This window comes from Bufo gargarizans, chromosome 5 (genome assembly GCF_014858855.1).
Source record: "Bufo gargarizans isolate SCDJY-AF-19 chromosome 5, ASM1485885v1, whole genome shotgun sequence".
Classification (NCBI taxonomy): Eukaryota; Metazoa; Chordata; class Amphibia; order Anura; family Bufonidae; genus Bufo; species Bufo gargarizans.
Window position 1 is genome coordinate 438310263 of NC_058084.1, and position 26670 is coordinate 438336932.

General features: G+C 44.7%; 1 protein-coding gene across 1 annotated transcript in view; it reads right to left on the reverse strand.

Moving 5' to 3' along the window:
* ODAD2 (outer dynein arm docking complex subunit 2) overlaps nt 1-26670 on the reverse strand; it is a 142695-nt gene that overhangs the window by 50979 nt on the left and 65046 nt on the right. Inside the window, exons 13-14 of the mRNA XM_044294472.1 lie at nt 16394-16630; nt 3939-4049 (exon numbers count right to left, since the gene is read on the reverse strand). Of these exons, the coding sequence (XP_044150407.1) occupies nt 3939-4049; nt 16394-16630 (348 nt within the window). The remainder of the gene's footprint in view (nt 1-3938; nt 4050-16393; nt 16631-26670) is intronic.

The following is a 26670-nucleotide window of genomic DNA, read 5'->3' on the forward strand; positions in this document are numbered from 1 at the left end:
GGAATACTGGAATCACCTATTAGAACAAGTCCTAATCACAGCATGGCAAGATCTGATTGTCAGGATTAGGCTGCACAGCCTTTTCCGGCTTTTATACTTGTCCTAAGCCCTGGTTTGCAGAGCAGACTATTCAGCACCTCAATCAGTAACAGTGATGCCTAAACATAATTTAAAACAGTGAATTCACTGCTTGGCGCAAAGGAACCAACGCAACTTGCAGATAGGACGAGATGATAACTTCTTTATAGTAGGCTATGCACAGAAACAACGTGTTTTATGGATATCAAAATTATATCTATATTTCTATCATAAATCTATCTGTCTATACACAATTGTAACCTGATGAAGGGGACTTTGATATCCTCAAAACGCGTTGTGTTTCTATGCAAAATCTACAAAAAAAATAGCATTCTAACTGCAAGTTGCATTTGTTTAGTTCCATTGCGCCAAGCAGTGAATTCACTGTTCTGCTCCATTTTCTGGAAGATTGGACATCTTTTCTGATGGCATCTAAACTGCGGCTGCAAACCGGGAAACATTGCTTGTGCTGCACGCTTACAATAGAGTTGTGCCTATATCTAAGGCTACTTTCACACTTGCGGCAGAGAGATCCGGCAAGCAGTTCCGTCGCCGGAACTGCCTGCCGGATCAGGCAAAATGTATGTTAACTGATGGCATTAGTAAGACTGATCAGGATCCTGATCAGTCGAAAAAATGCATTGAAATGCCGGATCCGTCGTTCCGGTGTCATCCGGCAAAACGGATCCGGCATTAATTTTTTTCACCTTTTTTTCAGTCTGCGCATGCGCATAACGGAACGACGGATCCGGCATTCCGGTATTCTGAATGCCGGATCCGGCACTAATACATCCCTATGGGAAGAAATGCCGGATCCGGCGTTCAGGCAAGTCTTCAGTTTTTTTCGCCGGAGATAAAACTGTAGCATGCTGCGGTTTTCTCTTTTGCCTGATCAGTCAAAACGACTGAACTGAAGACATCCTGATGCAAACTGAACGGATTGCTCTCAATTCAGAATGCATGGGGATATGCCTGATCAGTTCTTTTCCGGTATAGAGCCCCTCGGACGGAACTCAGTGCCGGAAAAGAAAAACGCTAGTGTGAAAGTACCCTAACTCCATAAGGTGGGCTTCCACTCTCGGGGGAACTTTACTTATCTTGCATTTCATAAGACGTACTTACCCTATGGTGCGCCTGGCATTTCTGCTTTTTTTTTAACTAATTTATCTTCAACACAACACAATTTAGGTCTAATCCACAAAATTGGAAATTAAGAAATGATGAATTTTTCAATGTGCACTGTATCTACCGTACAGGATACTGATAATAAAAGGGTGTATCTAGCTAACCTGACAGTACAAGATAGAGAAATGTAAGGTTGGTCTACTTGAAAGCCTTACCCTTGTTTGCAGTTAAAGGGGTCATAAGAGGATTGTATGAGAAGGTCTGCTTTTTCCAGCACCACATGGGCTATGCCTGGTATTGCAGCTTGGTCCCATTCACATTTTCCACTCTCATACAACCGATGTAAGTCTTGAGCCAAAAGCCCAGTAATCTGAGACATACTGGTTTCTAGGTCAAAACTGCCTGTGTGCGTGTATGTCGTTGCTATGCAGTGGATCCCTAGCAACCATCTCAAAACGGCACTGGGGCTGTTCTGACAGCAGGGAGCAAAGTGCAGCTTGGCAGCAGTAATACCATGTCCTTACACAGTCCCCTCTGCTCTAGGTGTATTTTTCGGAGGATGAATCCTAGTGAATAACCTCTTAAATGTGATAAAGAAAGTAATGAAATAAATGTGTTTTAGTCTTTTAAATACCTGGGCTAGAAAAGGGGAAACTGCATTATAGAGGCCCTCTGGGTTATCAGTAACAACACTGACTGAATTGAGGAGAGGTTACTCAATATGAATTCATTCCTGGATTATCAAAGTAATACAGGTAAGGGTCCATTCACATGTCCGTATGTGTTTTGCGGATCCGCAAAACACGGACACGAGCAATGTGCGTTCCGCATTTTGCAAACCGCACATCGCTGGCACTCTCATAGAAAATGCCTTTTCTTGTCCGCATCTGCGGACAAGAATAGGATATGTTCTATTTTTGTGCGGAAACTGAAGTACGGATGCGGAAGTGCAGATACACAAATGCGGATGTGGACAGCACATTCCGTCCCCATTGCGTAAAGGATGCAGACCTATTTTGCGGACGTGTGAATGGAGTCTTATACAGATAGAGAAAAGTAGAGGTAGTACAGGTAGAGAACAGTACAGTACTTGTAGTACAGATAGAGAGCAGTACAATACATGTAGTACAGGTAGAAAGCAGTACAATACATGTAGTACAGGTAGAGAGCAGTACAGTACATGTAGTACAGGTAGAGAGCAGTACAGTACATGTAGTACAGGTAGAGAGCAGTACAGTACATGTAGTACAGGTAGAGCGCAGTACAGTACATGTAGTACAGGTAGAAAGCAGTACAATACATGTAGTACAGGTAGAGAGCAGTACAGTACATGTAGTACAGGTAGAGAGCAGTACAGTACATGTAGTACAGGTAGAAAGCAGTACAATACATGTAGTACAGGTAGAGAGCAGTACAGTACATGTAGTACAGGTAGAGAGCAGTACAGTACATGTAGTACAGGTAGAGCACAGTACAGTACATGTAGTACAGGTAGAAAGCAGTACAATACATGTAGTACAGGTAGAAAGCAGTACAATACATGTAGTACAGGTAGAGAGCAGTACAGTACATGTAGTACAGGTATAGAGCAGTACAGTACATGTAGTACAGGTGGAGAGCAGTACAGTACATGTAGTACAGGTAGAAAGCAGTACAATACATGTAGTACAGGTAGAAAGCAGTACAGTACATGTAGTACAGGTAGAAAGCAGTACAATACATGTAGTATAGGTAGAAAGCAGTACAATACAAGTAGGACAGTTAGAGATCAGTGCAGCCCTTGTAGAGCAGTACAGTGCATGTAGTACAGATAGAGAGCAGCACAGTACATGCAATAAAGGTAGAGAGCAGTACAGTACATGTAGTACAGCCAGAGAGCAGTACAGTACATGTAGGACAGGTAGAGAGCCGTACAGTACATGTAGTACAGGTAGAGAGCAGTACAATACAAGTAGGACAGTTAGAGATCAGTGCAGCCCTTGTAGAGCAGTACAGTGCATGTAGTACAGATAGAGAGCAGCACAGTACATGCAATAAAGGTAGAGAGCAGTACAGTACATGTAGTACAGCCAGAGAGCAGTACAGTACATGTAGGACAGGTAGAGAGCCGTACAGTACATGTAGTACAGGTAGAGAGCAGTACAGCCCATGTAGTACAGGTAGAGAGTAGTACAATACATGTAGTACAGGTAGAGAGCAGTACAGTACATGTAGTACAGGTAGAGAGCAGTACAGTACATGTAGTACAGGTAGAGAGCAGTACAGTACTTGGAGGATAGGTAGAGAGCCGTACAGTACATGTAGTACAGGTAGAGAGCAGTACAGTACATGTAGTACAGGTAGAGAGCAGTACAGTACTTGTAGGATAGGTAGAGAGCCGTACAGTACATGTAGTACAGGTAGAGAGCAGTACAGTACATGTAGTACAGGTAGAGAGCAGTACAGTACATGTAGTACAGGTAGAGAGCAGTACAGTACTTGTAGGACAGGTAGAGAGCCGTATAGTACATGTAGTACAGGTAGAGAGCAGAACAGTACATATACAGAAGGACAGCCGAAATAAAAAAGAAAAACAGACAAAAACTTTTAAGAAATCGTTTTTGATGAACACTGAATAAAAAAAATACCTATGTCTGATGTCGCATTAAACACGCTCTCTGCTCAGATCCATTACCATCATTTACTTTAGCCTGCACAACCTCTCTAAATTGCTCATAATTGACATCTTCATTTACCTTAAATATTGCACTAGCACAGTGCATTTGCAGCTCTTGATTTTCACTGTTTAGATTTTTCACAAGATCCTCGATCATCCTTTCTGTTTTTATTGCAAGTCGGTAACTCGGCTGCAAAAAAGAAAAATAAATGATGAAATATATGAGCTGCAATTAGTGGCTTATTCTTTCTTTCATATGGTCATGGCCTCTCGAAACATTAAACATAGTTGATCCCCATTTTTATTATTATTAAGCTTATCATACTTGCATACCATAAAGGGCAATATGCAGAGCCAGAGGAAGAGGTGACGTACGCTGTGTGAATGGGTGTATAAAAATACACCGCTGACTGATATACACAGAAGGAGGGCCTGAAGATAAAATATGGTAAGGCTACTTTCAGGCTACCCTGTCGGATCCGTCCTTCCGCTGTTTCGCCGTGCCGCCGCTCTGTCCCCATTGACTATAATGGGGCCGCCGGACTAAAAGTCCTGCATGTCCGACTTTTTAGTCCGGCGGCCTCTCACCGTGAACTGCCGTGCTGCGCCGGAGCTCCGCCCTGTCCCCATTATAGTCAATGGGGACGGAGCAGCGGTCCGGCGGCACGGCGAAACAGCGGAAGGACGGATCCGACAGGGTGAACAGCCTGTCGGATCCATCCTGCCGCAAGTGTGAAAGTACCCTAAATCGTAACAACAGAAGCACTGACCTCACTATCAAGTAGTAGGATGACAGAAGGGACAGTTCACACGACTGATTTTGAAAAACATTCTTAAAAATTCAGCCCTGTTTTTGAGGCGTTTTTGATGTGGTTTTATGACGCGTCTTTTTTTTAACCACTGGGTTCAATTCAAAGCTAAATTTTCAGCTTGAGGTTTTTAAAGCAGATCTGCGCCAAAAAAAGCACAGAAAACACATAATAAACGCATGGACTTACATGGAGCTGTTTTCTTTCAGCTTCATATTCATTTCAATGGGAGATTCAGCGCTGATTCTGCCCCAAGATAGGGTGCGCTGCTTTTTTTTCCACGTATATTTTTTTACACGTGTACAAAAAAATTTATGGGAGGCTGTTTTGAGGTGTTTTTAAACCACCTTTTGAGGCTGAAACGCTCCAAAATCAGCGCCAAAAAACTCAATGTGAACTGGACGTAAGGGTACAGCCACACGGTCAGGATTCCTGATTCAGTTTTGGAAGCCAAAACCAGGAGGGAGTTCAAAGAAAAAGGGAAGTCGTATCTGTCCTTTATACTTTCTTGGAGAATTTGGGGGAGTGGATTTTTCCACTTTTTAGTGCCTATTACAATAAGGTCTAAATGCAATTGCATGTAAATGTGGGCCACTATGTAAAGGAGCCCTAAGGGAAGTGGTGGGAAGGTTGGTAGAGAAAAAGGACAGGCTTACGCTCTGAAGTAGTAGTAGTTTGTATGATTTATGTTTATATTGATTTGAGGATTTAAATGGATTTCTATTGTTTTAATGTTTTATGGATTTATATTGATTTATGTTTGTATGATCCTATGTTCTATGCCATTTTATAAGTAAAGAGTGACATTTTTCAATACCTGTTTGTTTGTATTGATGTCCATACGCCTCTAGTTATTGAGTGCCCCTCGTTCCATTTTTACCCTCTGAAGTAGTCAATTCCCCCCCCCACACACACACCTGTACTACCATAGCGTCTCTCAGGAGCCAAATTTTCTTAATTTGGAATTCATTTGAATTTCATAAATATTTTATAGTTTTCATACTTATCATAGTTGTCATTTCTTTAAAGCAACCCTCTGGTTAAAAAAAATAATAATCATATTAACCGGGGAAAGAACAGAACATTTACATACTTCTCAGGCTCCTTTTCTTCTATCCAAGATGGCTGCACCGCTTCTCAGACTACAACATTGTGCATCAGTAGCCCAAGACACTTCCTACTTGTCCAGCCCTGATCTTGGATTGGACAGCACTGTTCACATGAGCAGTGCTGGCTAATTTAAAGGCTATGTACACCTTTGGGGGCAATTTGTTCTTTGATGATGGTATTTTACTCCTTTTGGGCTAAAAATCCTTTTTTCAATTGGTCTTTATTAAAAATATTCAGCCGTTCTCACAAAGGGTTAACTGTTTGTCTAGCTGTGAGAATTGTACTTTCACTTTCTGCCAGTAATAACCCTAAAAGGTCCTAAACACTATATTTAAGACACATTCTTATAAGTAAAATGAGTGTTTAGGAGATCAGAGGTAAGGAGCCGTCAGCTGAGCTGCCTGACGGAATAGAGTGAAAACAAACAGAAGGCTACTAGAGAATCTCAAGGCTGTACACAGAAAAGGGTTCAACATTTTTAATAAAGGCCATTTGAAAAAAGGATGTTAGCTCAAAATGAGTACAATGCAATAATAAAGAAAAAAAAAATGCTCCCAAAGGTGTTCATAGCTTTTAAGGGCAGCAGGAAGTTTCTTTGCCTACCAATTGTAGTCGGAGAAGCGGTGCAGCCCTGGAACTGATGGATCTGCAGCTAACAAGAAGAAAAGAGGGTCACTGTGTAAGCATTCTGTTCCATCCCCAATTAATGTGAACTTTGAGCCGGAGGGTCTCTTTGAGCAAGTGTTAGTAGAGTAAAATGTGCAGCATTATTACATTTAGGGCTCGTTCACACGACCGTTGGTGTCCCGTTCCGTATTGCGGACCACATTTGCGGATCCGTAATACGCCGGCACCGTTCCGTTGTCATTCCGCATCACGGAGGTGGACCCATTCATTTCAATGGGTCCGCAAATCCGGAGATGCGGAACTGTGCGGAACGGAACACTACGGAAGCACTATGGAGTGCTTTCTGGGGTTCCGTTTCGTGCCTCCGCACCGCAAAAAGATAGAACATGCTCTATCTTTTTGCGGAACGGAGGGATCGCGGACCCATTCAAGTGAATGGCTCTGTGATCCCCATGCGCCTGCCCCACGGAAGGTCGTGTTAACGAGCCCTTATCCATAGCCTTGATAGAAAACATGTAAATGTGTGTGCCTGTGTGATATGTGATCTACATAATAACTATAAAAATGCCGTAGTCATTTCATGCATCTTTGAAATAATATATAAAAAAAACAACATTATTTTATCACCTTCAGTGGAGTTTAATAATCAGCTTGTAAGGAAAATGGCTATAACAGCAATCACTTTCTAAAGCTTGATACAGTATGTACGGTGTGGGGAGGAGTCTTCCAAGGCTTACCCCATCCTGCGGCTTTAATTATTAAAGCACCAAACAAAATGCTCATAACAAGACCACGAAAACTTAGAAGGTAACATTATAACTGGCTGTTTCGTAATAAACACTAATGGAGGATTTAATCACATTTCAATTAGTTTATCCACAGATGTTTTAGCCTCACATTTCCAGGGACATTAATCTTCTGATGCACATGCCGTATTTGTGCAAAAAACAGAATAACGGCTCCTTAATATAACTTGCACTGTATTCATTCTACGCTCTTATGGGAGGGCTGATATTCAACAACATAAAAAATATAAAACCGCAATTATACTCTTAGACTTGTGCCAAGACAGGACGACCGACGGGTCAGATTTTCACTCGATATTATACTGTAATAATATTATGAGTATAAACTGCAGGAACGGTTTAATATCTGATCTCCCCTCCGACGTCTGTAATCAAATTTAACCTTCTTACATTTGCAAAACTTTTAAAGTTACTTTTTAGTCCATAAAATACTGTATGTGGCAGCCATGGTAACAATTTGACTACATACAATATATAGATACTGTAGATAGATAGATAGATAGATAGATAGATAGAACACAGCCCACTGTTAAATCTCACATAATTATCTGTAGTGTAAATGCATACCTTTTTTCAATGTATAGGCAAGCGCAGTCTAATTCACTTTCCTATGCAGCTGGACACAGTAAAAAATGCTGCACGACATACATTTTATTTATTTTTTACAATGGGATCCTATGGGTGACATATCCCACAGTATGCTTTTAGAGTGGCCCATTTTTCAGCCTTCCATTCAAGGTATATGAGTTTGTGATGTGAACAGAGCCTGACCTGAATTCCAAAACAGCAATTCCCTAAAATAAAGTAAATCACCTATAAATGTCCTGCAATGTTCTATTGTGTCAAGATATTAAAAATTTTGTTCAGCTTTTTCTTATTTATATCTGTTCCTAGGAAAGCTGGATGACAATAAATATGTCTGCCCATGAGTTCTAACCAGAAAATCTTAAAAATGATGGAGTACCATTTGCCCAGCTCTGGGACAACTCTTACTACGAGTCATAATGAATATTAGGCTACTTTCACACTAGCGTTTTTACCGGATCCGGCAGGGATCAGCAAAAACGCTTCCGTTACTCATAATACAACCATCTGCAGCCGTTATGAACGGATCCGGTTGTATTATCTTTAACATTGCCAAGACGGATCCGTCATGAACTGCATTAAAAGTCAATGGAGGACGGATCCGTTTTCTATTGTGGATCCGTCCCCATTGACTTGCATTGGGGGTCATACCGGATCCGTCTTGCTCCGCATCCCAGGACGGAGCACACATGTTGCGGTTTGCTCTCTGGTCTGGGAACGCAACTAAACGGAATGGAGTGCATTTTGGAGCACTCCGTTCTGTTCAGTTCAGTTTTGTTCCAATAGACAATGAATGGTGACAAAACTGAAGCATTTTTTTCCGGTATTGAGCCCCTATGACAGATCTTAATACCGGAAAACTAAAACGCTAGTGTGAAAGTGGCCTTACTATCATCAGTTTGTTTTTTCAGTAAGGGAATAGTGAGGAGTTTACTTTTCATTACATTAGGGCAATGCTCTTTTAAGGGATAGGTAATCAATATCAGATCGGCTGAGGTCCGAATCCCGGCACCTCGCCCAATCAGTTGTGCGAAGGGGTCAAGGTACTTATGTGAACGCTGTTTCCTTTTCACCATTTACCTGCGCATTGTCTCCTTTGCGCAGGCGGGAAAGTGTAATTATAACAGCTCCGTCCCATTCAAGTGGAGGCATATGTAACAATCAATGGGGGTGGACCATCTGTGCCGACTAATTGGTTTGGCATTGGGCTAAACCTAAGGGCGTTATCCTGGTGGTTCCCTGGTATTCAGGCTTTAAAGGCCATGTACACCTTCGGAGGCAAGTTTTGTTTATAATTGCATTTTACTCAATTACAATGCAATAATAAAAAAAAATGCCCCCAAAGGTGGACTTCACTGCAGGAAAGCCACCAGGCCGCTAACTCCTGGTGTAGTTGGCAGCTGACCCTTGGGGATCAGAGGCACCAAGAGATCAGGCAATACTCATAGTCAGGAAAAGTCTGACTGACCGTTTACAAGTGCTGCACTTCGTCACACCTTCCATAGGAAGGCCTGTCGAAGCACAGCATGCGGGAAACGGGCATTGCCTGTTATGTTACTCACATTTGGATTGGAAGGACAGGATGACAGCTCTACTGTTCTCTTGGTAGGCCCAGATAAACAAGGTCTACACAGACAGGGCAACATAGAAGAATGTTTTTTCCTGAGAACATATAACCCATAATGCAGCTTTCCCAGTCTAAGCTCCAGTCTCACAATATATCATAACTGAGCTGTAAGCCCGTCCTCCCAATGCTCTAATCAGTGCAGCCACTGCACTGACCTGGGCACTAAGAAAGCTGGTTTACAGCTCATTAGTTTGGTCAGGGCTGCAGTGATCAGAGCATCTGGCAAAGTTCCGGGAGTAGGGCACATTTGGTGCTGAATACCTTGCGGAGTTGGGGAGGAGTTGTGCATCGGCACTGTGGCTCCTGTCTGCAGACGTTCCTCGCTGTGAAGAGGCCGATAAAGGAGCTGAAGGCTGAAGTGATCTCCACTTAACAGATATGACTGTACACAATGGTCTGCCTGGTTCTTCTTGGGTTGAGTGGTCTGCTCCTGGGTGGTGTCCAGGAGAGGCTCCCATGATTACAGAAGCTCCCAAAGGTCAGTCATTAGATTAGTAAAATAAGAAGCCCTCTAGACTTCTAACTTTATACTACAAGATGGACATCTCATGGGGAAGCTGGGGAGCTCTAAGTCACCTCCCCTCACTCATTCCTGGTCCGGCTGCTGGTCAGACAGTGTTAAGTAATCCTCTGTCTTGCTAACGGTGCACACAGAGAATATATCATGAAAAGATGCCCTCATTTACTAGATTTTCTTGTTAATATGTAGAAACAAAACTACAGAAATGTCCATTTGAACCTGGATCTACATTACAAAATGTTGAGGGAGTTTAGATGAAATGGTAGATCCTGCCATAGACTCACATGCTAGACATAATGTGTGTCTATGATATCAGAAATGATGAAGAGATCATTAAAGTATCATTAAAAGAATGGCCTCATTAGGACAACGCCATCTATATCATCCATTAGGGCACATGGACATCATAGAGGACCTCCCACCACCATGAGTGAAAGCAAAGTGTAAATGCAATCAGCATGTATTACATGGACAGCCATGGTTTGGATAGGATATTATATGATGCATACCTGCAGTACCACAGAGGCAGATCACAGTACCGAGTTTCTTCTGCTTTTACTTTACAGCAAAATGTTAAAATGTGTTCACCTGGGGGGCGTGGCCAACTGCCGTAATGGACGGCCGCATCTGAGTGAAGCTCCGGCTCCCGCCAACTATCCTGAGCCATCCTGATCCCTACATCTGCTGAAATTTGCCCCATCGAGTCTACCTAAGCCAGCAGCCAGCGCTCTACCTCTGACATGAGTCCCAGCAAGGCGCAGATGGCGGCGGAGCGACTTAAGGAGTTCGCCAGGCAGGACTCTCAACATGGCGCCGCGGCTCCGTCTCCGACACGTGCGGCCAGCACCAGAGGCCAGTCGTCACAACAGCCACTTACCGAGGCGGAGGCTGAACCTGAATTCACCCTGCAAACCTCTCACCAGCAACTCATGGCAGCCATCACTGGGTGCCAGGTCTCCCTGACCGGGAAGATAGATGAGGTAAGGGTGGATTTGGGCCTATTACGCCAAGATGTGCAGCAGCTGCGCGAGCGGGTCCGGGTGACTGAGACCAGAGTATCAGACCTGGAGGATCTAACCAATCCCTTACCGGCAAGGATCACTGCAGTGGAGGCGTCTGTGGAGCTATTTCGCCAGAAATGTGACGACCTAGAGAACCGCGCGCGGCGCAATAACGTGCGCATTATTGGCATGCCTGAGCGGGCCGAAGGCCTGGATCCAGCAGTTTTCCTGGAGGGATGGTTCAAAGAGATATTCCCCAATGCTGCTTTTTCGTCTGCGTATACGGTGGAGAGGGCGCACCGGGTACCTGCCAGACCGCTGCCTCCTGGTGCCCCCCCAAGACCCCTGCTAGCTCGCATGTTAAACTGGCGGGACAGAGATCTCATTCTGGCACAGGCCAGGGTCGCACAGAAGATATCACTAGGCTCTGCGAACATTTCTCTGTATCCGGATTTTTCTGCTGACCTTCAGAAGAAACGTGCTACCTTTGTCTCTATCAAAAGACGCCTCCGGGAGCTAAACCTCAAGTATTCCATGGCGTATCCTGCTCGCCTGAGAGTTGTAGATGGCGACAAGTCACTTTTCTTCTCCAATCCTGCTGAAGCGGAGGACTGGCTGTCTGGGAGACACCGACGTTCCCCTCCCAGATGATCTGGATTGCAACTGAAGCTCTTCATGGATATGCCTGAGAGAGATGAAAAGGTTGCTGCGTTGACTGTACCCTGCTTGCCCTTTATCTCTATTCATGACTTTTACTTTATTTTTCCCCTATGCTTATGTTCTCCAACGCTGCTCCAAGTCAGAGTTGGGTAAAGTATTAATCCATGTTGTTAATGGGCCTTAGGGTCATTGAGGGTTAATTGCGGGCAGTTTCTCATACCACGTATTCATGTAATCAGCAGATATAACTTCATATGGGGGGAGTCAGCTACTCCACCTGCATTGGGTTTCCACCTACATACACCGTGCAGGTCCCCCAAACACATGGCCACTTGTTCATATGGATGTGATTATGTTTACCCCCTGTTGGGGTGGTTTAGTGTATTTGCAATGTTTTTCGCTATTACTGCAATGTCTAACAAGCAAGATGCGAGAGTCCTATACAGTGCACATTATTCCTGCCATGGTGAACCCCAGGAGAGGGGTGATTATCCTTGTGTCTTTACCTGGTATTTATCATGGCGGGTTTAAGAGTGATGTCCTGGAATGTCAGAGGTTTAGGCGGACCTAGGAAACGAATGGCTGTGTTTTCACATATCCGCAGTTTTGCGCCGCATATCTTGGGCCTGCAGGAGACGCACCTCACCACAGACACAGGAGGGAGAGTTAGGAAACCATGGGCTCAGTGGGTGGAAAGCGCATATGGCAACTCGTATTCTAAAGGGGTGTCATTATTGATCCACAGGGCGGTTAGATGGGAACCTCATCACACGTCTGTTGACCCTGAGGGGAAGTTTGTTTTTGTGTATGCCCACATTAATGGTATGCCTTATGTGATTCTAAATATGTACAATCCCCCCCCTGCCAATCTCTCCCTGCTGCAGGCTGCGGCAGGATTTGCAGCACAATTCCCGTCAGCCGGGATACTTGGCATGGGGGACCTCAATTTGGTTCTGGACGATGTGAAGGACAGGTTTCGCAACCCGTCCAGCGACTCCTATAGACGGACTTCGGGTAAAACCGCCTTTGCTCGTCTGTTGGATGAGCTTGGGTGGATAGACATTTGGAGGGAGAGGTACCCAGACAGAATTGAATTTTCTTGCTTCACTCCTTCTAGAGGAGCCTTATCTAGGATTGACTACCTCCTGGGCACCCCTGGCACCTTCATGGCTATTCGGGAGATACATTACGGATCCCAGGGCCCTTCTGATCATGCACCTATAACGGCCTCAATCACTGATCCCTACTCTGCTGTCCGTGTACCCAAACAACGCATACACCCGTTTTGGTTGTCTTTAATGTCCCTGAATGATAGGATACCTGACCAACTCCATTCATTTCTTGCTGTTAACTCAGCTGACACACATCCGGCCCTGCTGTGGGAGACTTTGAAAGCCTTCCTGCGTGGGTGCCTTAAGTCGTCCATCTCTTACATTAAGAAATTCACTCGTCGTAGGGAGGAGGACTTGGGCACGCAGTGCAGGAATGCAGAATCTACATATGTCTCAGACCCCACTGAAGAGAACAGGAAAGATTGGATGTTGAAGGGTAGGCAGTACATGAATCATTTGCAAGAGAAAAGTGATCGCAGGATGCTTTTCATGCAGCAACAATCCTTCGAACAAGGCAGTAGGGTGGGCAAAGTGCTGGCGCAGGTAGTGAGGAGGAATAACATGTCTCCGCCGATACTACGCATTAGTGACAGGGAAGGGGAGGTGGTGTCTGAGCCTGAGGGTATCCTGGACCGGTTCAAAGAATTCTACCAGGACCTGTATTGCTCTCGTGCTCAGTATACCACACAGGCACTGGAGGACTACCTTCAGGAGGTTTCTCACCCGCAACTATCTGCATCGGATAGGGAACTGCTGGATGGGGAATTCACCCTGGAGGAGGTAGAGGAGGCGATAGCGGGACTTAATTTAGGCAAAGCCCCCGGACCAGACGGGATTCCATTGGAGGTGTATTCTAAATATAGGGAAATTCTAGCACCACAGCTTTTGCGCATGTACAATGCCTCCTTGGATGCTGTCGGTCTTCCAGACTCGTTGTACGAGGCCTCTATTGTTGTCTTGTTAAAACCTGACAAAGATCCAACAGAGTGTGGGTCGTACCGCCCCATATCGTTATTAAATCTAGATTACAAAATTCTAACTAAATTATTGGCAAATAGATTGAACAGAGTAATATCGTCCATTATACATGAAAATCAATCTGGGTTTATCCCTGGTAGATCTACCTCCAGCAACATACGTAGGGCGCAGGTCATTGCTCAGTTGGGATGCGCGGATCGGAGACTGTGGGCATTGGCCGCGCTGGACACGGCCAAGGCGTTCGACTCTGTAGAGTGGCCTTATTTGAAACATGTCCTTGGATGTTTCGGTTTTGGTCCTAGTTTCATCAGGTGGGTCAATATCATTTATAAATCCCCATCCGCGAATATTCTGATCAATGGCTCTCTGTCGTCAACATTTGCACTATACAGGGGAACCAGGCAGGGATGCCCCTTGTCACCCCTTTTGTTTGCGGTAGCTATAGAGCATTTGGCATTAAGAATCAGGCAAGATGGTGTTTTTAAGGGTATAGCTATGGGGAATAGGGAGGACAGACTGGGCCTGTATGCTGATGACCTCATTTTGTACATGGACTCAGTAGAGGTCACCTTGCCCCGAGCAATCACATTGATTGAGCAGTTTGGGGTCTTCTCTGGTCTATGCATAAATTGGGCGAAATCGGCCATAATGCCGTTATGGGCCGCAGAGTGGCCATCGGTATATCAGAATCTAATGGTAGTTGACAAATTCAAATACTTAGGAGTCAATATCACTAAGGACCCTGCCACCGCACATGATCTAAACACGAGCCCCTTGGTGTCATACTTTGTAGATAAATTTAAGTCTTGGAATACCCTACCGTTGTCTACCATGGGACGCGTAAATCTAATCAAGATGGTACTTCAGCCCAAGGCTCTGTATCTATTGGAACATGCGTGTGTACCCATACCACGCAAATTCTTCGACAAACTTCACTCCCTCATGGCTACATTTATATGGGGTAAGAACAGGCGTAAACTGGCCGTGAAATCCCTACAGAGGAGCTGGGATGAGGGTGGGGCGGCCCTGCCGGATCTATTCTTGTATTTCCTTGCCGGCCAGTTGCGTTACTTGGTGCCATGGGTGACCCAGGATGTGCTTCCTAACTCAGAATATTACTTGCAGGAGTATTTGCATCTCTCCACTCTGTGGCCGGTTTTAGAGGGCCCGTCATCTCTAACAGGCTCACTCCTATTGATCCACAAGCTGGCGCATCAGGTGTGGAGGGCTGCAAAGATGCAGCAATACAGTGATCTACCAGATGATATACAACTATGGAACAATCCATTATTTCCACATTTGTTACACTGTGAAGGAGAGAGGATATGGAGAGGGTACGGTATTTGCTGCTTGAAAGATCTTTATGAGAATGGCATTCTGTTCTCCTTTACTCAGTTACAGACCAAAGCGGGTGTCTTAAGGCCACATTTCTTCAGGTATTTGCAGCTGAGACATGCCCTTCAGGCCCAGATTCGAGATCTTAAAAGACAAGTATCTCTATATCCGCTCATTGGGGTCTTCAGAACACAAGGACCGAGGGGACTGATATCCGCCTTATATACACATTTGCTCAACCTTAAAATTTCAGCTTCTCCATTGAGTGCGGAATGTAAATGGAGAGGGAATATACCTACATTGACAGATGGTGAGTGGAGTGAGGCCCTTGAAGTTCCGATAACTGTATCCCCGTCCCTTACTAACAGATTGATTCAGTTATTTATTCTGCATAGGTGTTACCTCACCCCTACTAGGCTATATAAAATGGGTAGAAGATCACACACCGGATGCCATAGATGTGCTCAGTTGGGCGCGGATTTCTGGCACCTGATGTGGGACTGTAGTTACATTCAATCATTTTGGAGGGGTGTAGTGGAGCTCATCTCTTCCCTGATCCCAGGTACTTTGGCAGTTTGCCCAAAGATTTGCGTCTTGGGAATATTAGACGAGGATTCAAGACCACGCTACACTCTCACCTTCATTAGTGAAGCCCTGTTTTTAGCCAGGAAAGCCATTGCTCTTAGGTGGATGGCGGACAGGCCACCCACGATTAATCAATGGAAGACCCTTGTTAACAACATAATCCCATTTGAGAAGATTATGTATTCCCGTAGAGGGTGCCCGCAGAAGCACCAAAAGATATGGGGGCCCTGGTGTGGTTCTTCTCTGACTGTCACGACAGCTCATCTGCACTCTGTAACCTAATTGTCTCATTATGTTCTGTTACCTGCTACAGCAATTCGGATCAATGTTCAATGTAGAGGATTAAACATGTGTCATTGCTTACTGCTAAGTGCACTATTGATATGTCTTGACCATTAATAACTTAAAGAGGACAACCTTTATTGTTGTATTGCACCTAGGCATTGTGATGCATGACTCATTGTACTTAAATGCGATTGATTTATTGTATTTCTTGCTTATTACTTTTCAATAAAGCGAGTTTAAAAAAAAAAAAAAAAAAAAAATGTGTTCACCTGCGGCCACCACACGAAGGAGTTTACTGCATACAGATTTATATAGCTCCCAGTGAGTTTCTAATGAGAGCTGTATACGTTAATAAGCAGGAAGCGCCACCTAGTGGTCAATGTAGGTAGCTAGAATTTTATCATTTGACAGCACATACTAACATCACATAACAGAGCTGTGGCTTCATGTGTGGATAGAGCCATTGCTCTGTACTGACTGGTGCTGACACTTACCTCTGAAGCACATTCCTGTAGGGTGCCCACCACAGGTATCAGCATGTTTGAATGTGGTGATTTCAGCAATCTTGCCAGTAGCGGGATGCCACCTGCTCTACGGATTGCTTCCTTATTCCTTGTGCTCTTGGAACAACTCCACAGCGCCAATGCTCCACAGCGAGCAACCTCAATGTCCTTCTCTTGTCCTGGAGTTAGGTTGGTTGATGTCATGGGAACACAGTCCAGCAAGCCCACCTGAAAGACAACATATATGGATAAATTACACGTCCGGACACACAATAAATGTATAAGAAAAAAGAATTTATGTGAATTGCATCGATTTATAAAACATGACCTTGACACCCACCCAACATTTTTAAGTTTGACGTAAATCAAAAGTTGGAGCAACATACAAAGCCAGTTGCAATTTCTACAACAGGAAGTGCAGCCATAACGGTTGTCACTTTTCAAATATCTTCTCCAAAACGGATGGTAAAAGTGACATTTACTTATAGATTGAACATACTGACAAACTGAATTAGTTGTTAGTTTCTGAGTTTGGAGTGATTAGGGTAATATGCTATGGGATTTGTCATAATGTATTTATTAACCCCTTACAGATATAGTAGCTTTTTTCCTCTATGGATTTCAAGATCCAAATTGTTTTTATTTTTCCATAGATGTCATCGTATGATGGCTTATTTTTTGCAAGACAAGATGTATTTTTAAATGGCACAATTTTCAGGTGCATATAAAGAATAACTTTATTAATTCTTCTTCCGAGGGGATGACATGACAAAACAAAAAACATAATTCCGCAATATTTTTTTTGCACAATAAAAACAATTTAATTAGGAAACCCATTTGTTTCTGTGTCACAGCATTTAAAGAACCGGTTTTACTTCTCCGATGACAAAGCGGTGTGGGGCTTGAATTTTTCTAATACAAGTATTCATTGGCACCATATGGAGTACATACGACTTGATCAATTTTTATAGCGTTTTTTGGGGGGCGAAGAAGAAGAAAAAAACTGCAATTTTAGCATTATTTTATTTTTACAATGTTCACCATATGGGATAATTAATTATTATCTTATTCAGGATGTTACAGATGTTGCGATACCAATTACATATAGCTTTTTTATTCTTTATTTATTTATTTTTTAAATAGTACCCCGTAAGCAAAAAAACTTCTTTACATGAATATATATATATATATATATATATTTCAGTGCTTTGCTGCACCCAATCCACGGTTTGATGCAGATTCCCCGTAGATCTCAGCCTTCATTTGAAAAGAGTGAAATCTGCAACTCAAACCACAAACATAACTAACATGCTGCAAATTTGGAAATCCTCACAGCAGGTAAATTTCAGCGCAGAAGAAATCTGCAAACTGTACATGAGATATGTCTAATCTCATAGACTTTGCTGGTAATGTATTGCACTGCGTTTTTTCCACACAAAATCCCCACTGAAAAAACGTGCATATTTCGCACCCCCCTTAGGCAGCCTTCATACGCAGCAGACTTTGTTGCAGACAAACTCTGCATCTGAAAATCGGTTCCATTCATCTGAATTAGGCCTCATGCACACGACCGTTGTGTGCATCCGTGGCCGTTGTGCCGTTTTCAGTTTTTTTTCGCGGACCCATTGACTTTCAATGGGTCTGTGGAAAAATCGGAAAATGCACCGTTTTGCAGCCGAGGCCGTGATCCGTGTATCCTGTCCGTCAAAAAAATATGACCTATCCTATTTTTTTGACGGACAACGGTTCACGGACCCATTCAAGTCAATGGGTCCGTGAAAGAACACGGATGCACACAAGATTGGCATCCGTGTCCGTGATCCGTGGCCGTAGGTTGCTTTCATACAGACGGATCCGAAGATCCGTCTGCATAAAAGCTTTTTCAGATCTAAGTTTTCACTTCGTGAAAACTCATATCCGACAGTATATTCTAACACAGAGGCGTTCCCATGGTGATGGGGACGCTTCTAGTTAGAATACACTACAAACTTTGTACAAGACTGCCCCCTGCTGCCTGGCAGCACCCGATCTCTTACAGGGGGATATGATAGCACAATTAACCCCTTCAGGTGCGGCATACAGACGGGGGGCGCACACTGTCCCACCAACGATTTATTACACTAGAGGGAGGACGGGGGGGGCCCGATGGGGGGCGCACACTGTGCCACCAACGATTTATTACACTAGAGGGAGGAAGGGGGGCCCGATGGGGGGCGCACACTGTGCCACCAACGATTTATTACACTAGAGGGAGGAAGGGGGTCCCGATGGGGGGCGCACACTGTGCCACCAACGATATTCAAACTGGGGAGGGGGGGGGGTCTGCCCCCTGCTGCCTGGCAGCCCTGATCTCTTACAGGGGGATATGATAGTACAATTAACCCCTTCAGGTGCCGCACCTGAAGGGGTTAATTGTGCTATCATATCCCCCTGTAAGAGATCGGGTGCTGCCAGGCAGCAGGGGGCAGTCTTGTACAAAGTTTGTAGTGTATTCTAACTAGAAGCGTCCCCATCACCATGGGAACGCTTCTGTGTTAGAATATACTGTCGGATCTGAGTTTCACGCTGTAGCTCATATCCGACAGTATATTCTAACATAGAGGCGTTCCCATGGTGATGGGGACGCTTCAAGTTAAAATATACCATCGGATTGGAGAAAACTCCAATCCGATGGTATAAAAGAACTCCAGACTTTACATTGAAAGTCAATGGGGACGGATCCGTTTGAAATGGCACCATATTGTGTCAACGTCAAACGGATCCGTCCCCATTGACTTGCATTGTAATTCAGGACGGATCCGTTTGGCTCCGCACGGCCAGGCGGACACCAAAACTACTTTTTTTTCATGTCCGTGGATCCTCCAAAAATCAAGGAAGACCCACGGACGAAAAAACGGTCACGGATCACGGATCACGGACCTACGGACCCCGTTTTTGCGGACCGTCCAAAAATACTGTCGTGTGCATCCGTGGCCGTTGTGCCGTTTTCCGTTTTTTTTCGCGGACCCATTGACTTTCAATGGGTCCGTGGAAGAATCGGAAAATGCACCGTTTTGCAGCCGAGGCCGTGATCCGTGTATCCTGTCCGTCAAATAAATATGACCTGTTCAAGTCAATGGGTCCGTGAAAGAACACGGATGCACACAAGATTGGCATCCGTGTCCGTGATCCGTGGCCGTAGGTTGCTTTCATACAGACGGATCCGAAGATCCGTCTGCATAAAAGCTTTTTCAGATCTAAGTTTTCACTTCGTGAAAACTCATATCCGACAGTATATTCTAACACAGAGGCGTTCCCATGGTGATGGGGACGCTTCTAGTTAGAATACACTACAAACTTTGTACAAGACTGCCCCCTGCTGCCTGGCAGCACCCGATCTCTTACAGGGGGATATGATAGCACAATTAACCCCGTCAGGTGCGGCACCTGAAGGGGTTAATTGTACTATCATATCCCCCTGTAAGAGATCAGGGCTGCCAGGCAGCAGGGGGCAGACCCCCACCCTCCCCAGTTTGAATATCATTGGTGGCACAGTGTGCGCCCCCCATCGGGCCCCCCCTTCCTCCCTCTATTGTTATAAATCGTTAGTGGCACAGTGTGCGCCCCCCATGGGGCCCCCCCGTCCTCCCTCTATTGTTATAAATCGTTGGTGGCACAGTGTGCGCCCCCCATCGGCCCCCCTCCCTCTATAGCAGTAACAACATTGGTGGCAGTGTGCGGCCTCCCATTTCCCCCCCCCCCCATCATTGGTGGCAGCGGAGTTCCGATCGGAGTCCCAGTTTAATCGCTGGGGCTCCGATCGGTAACCATGGCAACCAGGAAGCTACTGCAGCCCTGGTTGCCATGGTTACTTAGCAATAGTACAACAGTAGAAGATTCATACTTACCTGCTTGCTGCTGCGATGTCTGTGATCGGCCGGGAGCTCCTCCTACTGGTAAGTGACAGTTCTTTAGCAATGCGCCGCACAGACCTGTCACTTACCAGTAGGTGGAGCTCCCGGCCGGACACAGACATCGCAGCAGCAAGCAGGTAACTATGAGTCTTCTACTATTGTACTATTGCTAAGTAACCATAGCAACCAGGGCTGCAGTAGCGTCCTGGTTGCCATGGTTACCGATCGGAGCCCCAGCGATTAAACTGGGACTCCGATCGGAACTCCGCTGCCACCAATGATCGGGGGGGGGGGGGGAGATGGGAGGCCGCACACTGCCACCAGTGTTGTTACTGCTAAAGAGGGAGGGGGGCCGATGGGGGGCGCACACTGTGCCACCAACGATTTATAACAATAGAGGGAGGAAGGGGGGGCCCGATGGGGGGCGCACACAGTGCCACCAACGATTTATAACAATAGAGGGAGGAAGGGGGGGCCCGATGGGGGGCGCACACTGTGCCACCAACGATTTATTACACTAGAGGGAGGAAGGGGGGCCCGATGGGGGGCGCACACTGTGCCACCAACGATTTATTACACTAGAGGGAGGAAGGGGGGCCCGATGGGGGGCGCACACTGTGCCACTAACGATTTATTACACTAGAGGGAGGACGGGGGGCCCGATGGGGGGTGCACACTGTGCCACCAACGATATTCAAACTGGGGGGGGGTCTGCCCCCTGCTGCCTGGCAGCCCTGATCTCTTACAGGGGGATATGATAGTACAATTAACCCCTTCAGGTGCGGCACCTGAGGAGTTAATTGTGCTGATCACGGCCCCCTGTAAGAGATCGGGTGCTGCCAGGCAGCAGGGGGCAGTCTTGTACAAAGTTTGTAGTGTATTCTAACTAGAAGCGTCCCCATCACCATGGGAACGCCTCTGTGTTAGAATATACTGTCGGATCTGAGTTTCACGAAGTAGCTCATATCCGACAGTATATTCTAACATAGAGGCGTTCCCATGGTGATGGGGACGCTTCAAGTTAAAATATACCATCGGATTGGAGAAAACTCTAATCCGATGGTATAAAAGAACTCCAGACTTTACATTGAAAGTCAATGGGGACGGATCCGTTTGAAATGGCACCATATTGTGTCAACATCAAACGGATCCGTCCCCATTGACTTGCATTGTAATTCAGGACGGATCCGTTTGGCCCTGCACGGCCAGGCGGACACCAAAACGACTTTTTTTTCATGTCCGTTGATCCTCCAAAAATCAAGGAAGACCCACGGACGAAAAAACGGTCACGGATCACGGACCTACGGACCCCGTTTTTGCGGACCGTGAAAATAAACTGTCGTGTGCATGAGGCCTCAAGCTTACAAAAATCCCTGTGCTTTCCAGAAAAACAATCCCATTTAGATGAACAGAACCAATTCTCATTAGGACAAATGGTCATTCCGCATAACGAATGCGGACTCATTTATTTCAATGGGTCTGCAAATCCGGAGATGCGGAACGGTAGAACGGAACACTACAGAAGCACTACAGAGTGCTCTCTGGGGTTACGTACCGTGCTTCTGCAACGCAAAAAGATAGAACTTGATAGATAGAATATTTTTGCGGAAAGGAAGGATTGCGGACCCATTCAAGTGAAGCAGACTGCAATTTGCGGTCCACAGCACGGGCACGGGCTTCACATGTTTGTGTGAATGAGCCCTTTGTGTGTGAAGGTGCCCTAAGGGCTGTTTTACACAAGCGTGTCCAGTGTGGGAATCTCGCTCTGTGTGTGAGCGCAATCCTCTGTTCTGGGCACTGAAGCACACAGCATTAGGGCTCATGCACACGACCGTTGGATGTTTTGCGGTCCGCAAATTGAGGATACGGAAAATACGGATACCGGCCATGTGCATTCCGTATTTTGCTGAACGGAACGGCTGGCCCCTAATAAAACAGTTTTGCGGAACAGCCATGCGGACATACAGAAACATAAGCAATTTCCTTTTTTTTTTGCAGTCCCATTAAATTGCATGGTTTCACATACGGGCCGCAAAAAAAAAAAACGGAACGGACATGGAAAAAAAATACTGTTATGGTCGTGTGCATTAGCCCTTATACTGATTTATAACGCTATGTCCCTTTGCATGACCTTACTTCTACAGAATCATAAAGTAAGGTGATGCAGAGACACATAGCATTATAAATCAGTATAAGGCCTCCTGCACACGACCGTATGGCTTTTTCAGTGTTTTGCGGTCCGTTTTTTACGGATCCGTTGTTCCGTTTTTTGTTTCCGTTGTGTTTCCGTTTATGTTCCGTATTTCTGTATGGCATATACAGTATACAGTAATTACATAGATAAAATTGGGCTGGGCATAACATTTTCAATAGATGGTTCTGCAAAAAACGGAACGGAAACGGAAGACATACAGATGCATTTCCGTATGTGTTCTGTTTTTTTTGCAGACCCATTGACTTGAATGGAGCCACAGAACGTGATTTGCGGGCAATAATAGGACATGTTCTATCTTTAAACGGAACGGAAAAGGGAATGCATACGGAGTACATTTCGTTTTTTTAGCGGAACCATTGAAATGAATGGTTCCGTATACGGACTGTATACGGAATGCAAAAAACGGCCAGTAAACAGGGAAAAAAAAACGTTGTGTGCAGGAGGCCTAATGCTGTGTGCTCCCACAAGACGAGCAGCGCCCAGAACAGAGGATCACACTCACACACGGAGCCTGATTCCCGCACTGGACGTGCTTGTGTGAAACAGCCCTTAAGGGGTGAATTCAGTGAGGAAATCAGCTGCAAATCCACAGCAAAATCTGCATGTTACATATAGGCTATATGCACATGACTGTGGTGAGTTTTGCGGTCTGCAAAACACGGATGGCGACCGTGTGCGTTCCGCAACTTGCAGAACGGCACGGACAGCCATTGATATAACTGCCTATTCTTGACCGCAAAACGGACAAGAATAGGACAGGTTATATTTTTTTTGCGGACCACGGAATGGAGCAAAGTGAAGTGAATGGGTCCGCATCTAAGCCGCAAAAACTGCGTCTCGGATGTGGACCGAAACAACGGTCATGTGCATGAGGCCCTATAGATACTTGCCACAAATGTGGACTTTTCCACCGCATGTTGGACGTGCCTTTAAAATCCAGTCCACCACATACAAAAATAACTGCAGGTGACTGCGCACAGCTTCTACACAAACTCCAGTAAATGTCGTTGTAACTTATCCTTTTTGCCATTTTCTCTTCTTTCTTCTTCTTGAAGACTGTTTTTGTTTATATTACGACGGTCTTCTCATCAGGCATCCATTAATTTTTATTAACTGTCTTTGAAACGACTGGTATTTTCCAGATGTGGAACATACCCACGAAACTTGCATTCCAATCTTTCCCCAATATTTTTTAAAAAGATCTCAAATGGAATTTTTTTTTATTATTTTTTTTATTTCTCCAAAGATTGAGTCAAGTTTTAGAACTGGAAAATTACTTATTGAGGAGCTCGGCGGCCGAGCCAAGGGAGGAGGAGCCATCGCTAATGCAGCATACGGCCCTGCTGTCAGTGATTAATTAATTCTGCTCATAAACTTTACAAGTTATAAATCTGCCTGCCATAAATCCCGGTATAATGAAAATCCCAGCAATTTTAAGAATTGGCAAAACATAATGATATGACTGGACATGTAGAGGCATTGTCAATGTTATAACTGCACACACAGGGGTGGTTTTGTGGTATCAAGTTCTAAGACATCGATGTTTTATCTTCCGAAGAATTCAAGGGGAAAAAAACGTTCTTCTGAGGTTGTGGCAGATTTCTTTTTGGTGTTTTTGATAAAGTAAAAACAACCAAGACATTTTCACAGCTTGATGAATGTTTTGCCAGAGAAAACCTGGTTCTGCTAACAAAGCAAAAATGTTCTCCTACGGTATGTTCACAGCCCCAGTATAGCCATTAAAGAGGTGACGGCCAAGCCGTGGCTCGTCACTCACTTTCTGATTGTATATGGGAGGCTCTCGTCACCTCTGAAGGCTCTCAGTGGGACTACTCGATACCGGTATGTTCCCACGTCGCATATACACTGCAGATTTCCCATTGCTGATTTCCATGCGAAAAATCCGTAAACGTGGATGAGATTTTGCAAAATCTCATCCAAAAAACTGCATCAAAAATAATTTGCAATGGAATCTGCACATAAATTTATGCTGGGGATTTCCACCGTGGATTTCATGGGGTTATATCTGAGACAAGTTCACAATATTTCTGCAACAAAAACCGCACCATTTGGAATTCCAGCCGACCCTACCGTAGTTGTGCAGGTTATAAGCAGAGTGAGGGTATGACCACGCGGTGTGGTCGTGAGCCTTTCGTGGCACGGCCGGTTGTGATCAGCATTGTTACTGACTGTGTGGTATTGAAAGTGCCACACGTCCATTAACAATGCAGGCTGGTTACACAGTGTGGTCTTCAGTAGTTAAATAAGAGGCAGCTGCAGCCTTATTGGCCGTGTGGTTCTTGGCCCGGAACGGCCCATGACCACGCCGCGTTGTCGTACGCTAAGATTATTTTCCCCCTTCTCTTACAATACACGGCTGGTGTATGGGAAGCCGCCAACCTTGCTCCCTATACTACTCTGTTACGACTTGTGCAGCATCGAAGAGGAAATCTCCTGAGGGTTGTAGTTGTGGATGCTCGTAGCATGGAAATACCATTTTACAATTGTCAGATTTGACTTTTCTGGCCATACTTTGTATGACAAACCTGTTGCCAACCTGGCCCATCTCTGCCATGGAATAGACATCTTGAGCAGCTTGGTTTTGAGATGTGCTGGGGTATAAATCAGGTACCTCCAGAAGAGGCTGAGGGACATACAGTACACACGCCGAGGTCTGATGCGGTGGAGTACTTGCAGTATGTCTGCTTGGGGATGGTAAAAAATTGCTGTTTGACCTTCCCTGATTCATTTTGATTTATGACAATTAGTAATATTAGACAATAAATATAATGTCGCTACTGCTAATGAAGTTTAACGGCGCACATTTTACCCTTCACTGTAACGACCAGGGTAGCAGGCAGCTGCTATGGAACCCACAAATTATATATATTTTTTAAAATAAATTAGTCAACTCCAGGAGCGCTCTGGAATCTCCTTTTTGCCTTGATTTTAATCAATCACCGCACACATTATCCATGTGTTACAACTTTAATGCACACGCTATCTGCATATTGTTTAATCACTATGGGCACTATGTTATTGCTGTGGCATCACTGTGGGCACTATTCCTTTACTGTGACATCAGTGTGTACACTATTTCTGTACTGTGACATCAATGAATGCACTAAATCTGTACTGGGACATCACTGAAAGTAATATTCCTGTACTGTGACATCATGGTATGCACTATTCCTGTACTGTGACATCATGGTATGCACTATTCCTGTACTGTGACATCATTGTATGCACTATTCCTGTACTGTGACATTGTATGCACTATTCCTGTACTGTGACATCATGGTATGCACTATTCCTGTACTGTGACATCATTGTATGCACTATTCCTGTACTGTGACATCATGGTATGCACTATTCCTGTACTGTGACATCATGGTATGCACTATTCCTGTACTGTGACATCATAGTATGCACTATTCCTGTACTGTGACATCATGGTATGCACTATTCCAGTACTGTGACATTGTATGCACTATTCCTGTACTGTGACATCATGGTATGCACTATTCCTGTACTGTGACATTGTATGCACTATTCCTGTACTGTGACATCATTGTATGCTCTATTCCTGTACTGTGACATCATAGTATGCACTATTCCTGTACTGTGACATCATGGTATGCACTATTCCTGTACTGTGACATCATGGTATGCACTATTCCTGTACTGTGACATCATGGTATGCACTATTCCTGTACTGTGACATTGTATGCACTATTCCTGTACTGTGACATCATTGTATGCTCTATTCCTGTACTGTGACATCATAGTATGCACTATTCCTGTACTGTGACATCATGGTATGCACTATTCCTGTACTGTGACATCATGGTATGCACTATTCCTGTACTATGACATTGTATGCACTATTCCTGTACTGTGACATCATAGTATGCACTATTCCTGTACTGTGACATTGTATGGACTATTCCTGTACTGTGACATCATAGTATGCACTATTCCTGTACTGTGACATCATGGTATGCACTATTCCTGTACTGTGACATTATGGTATGCACTATTCCTGTACTGTGACATCATGGTATGCACTATTCCTGTACTGTGACATCATGGTATGCACTATTCCTGTACTGTGACATTGTATGCTCTATTCCTGTACTGTGACATCATAGTATGCACTA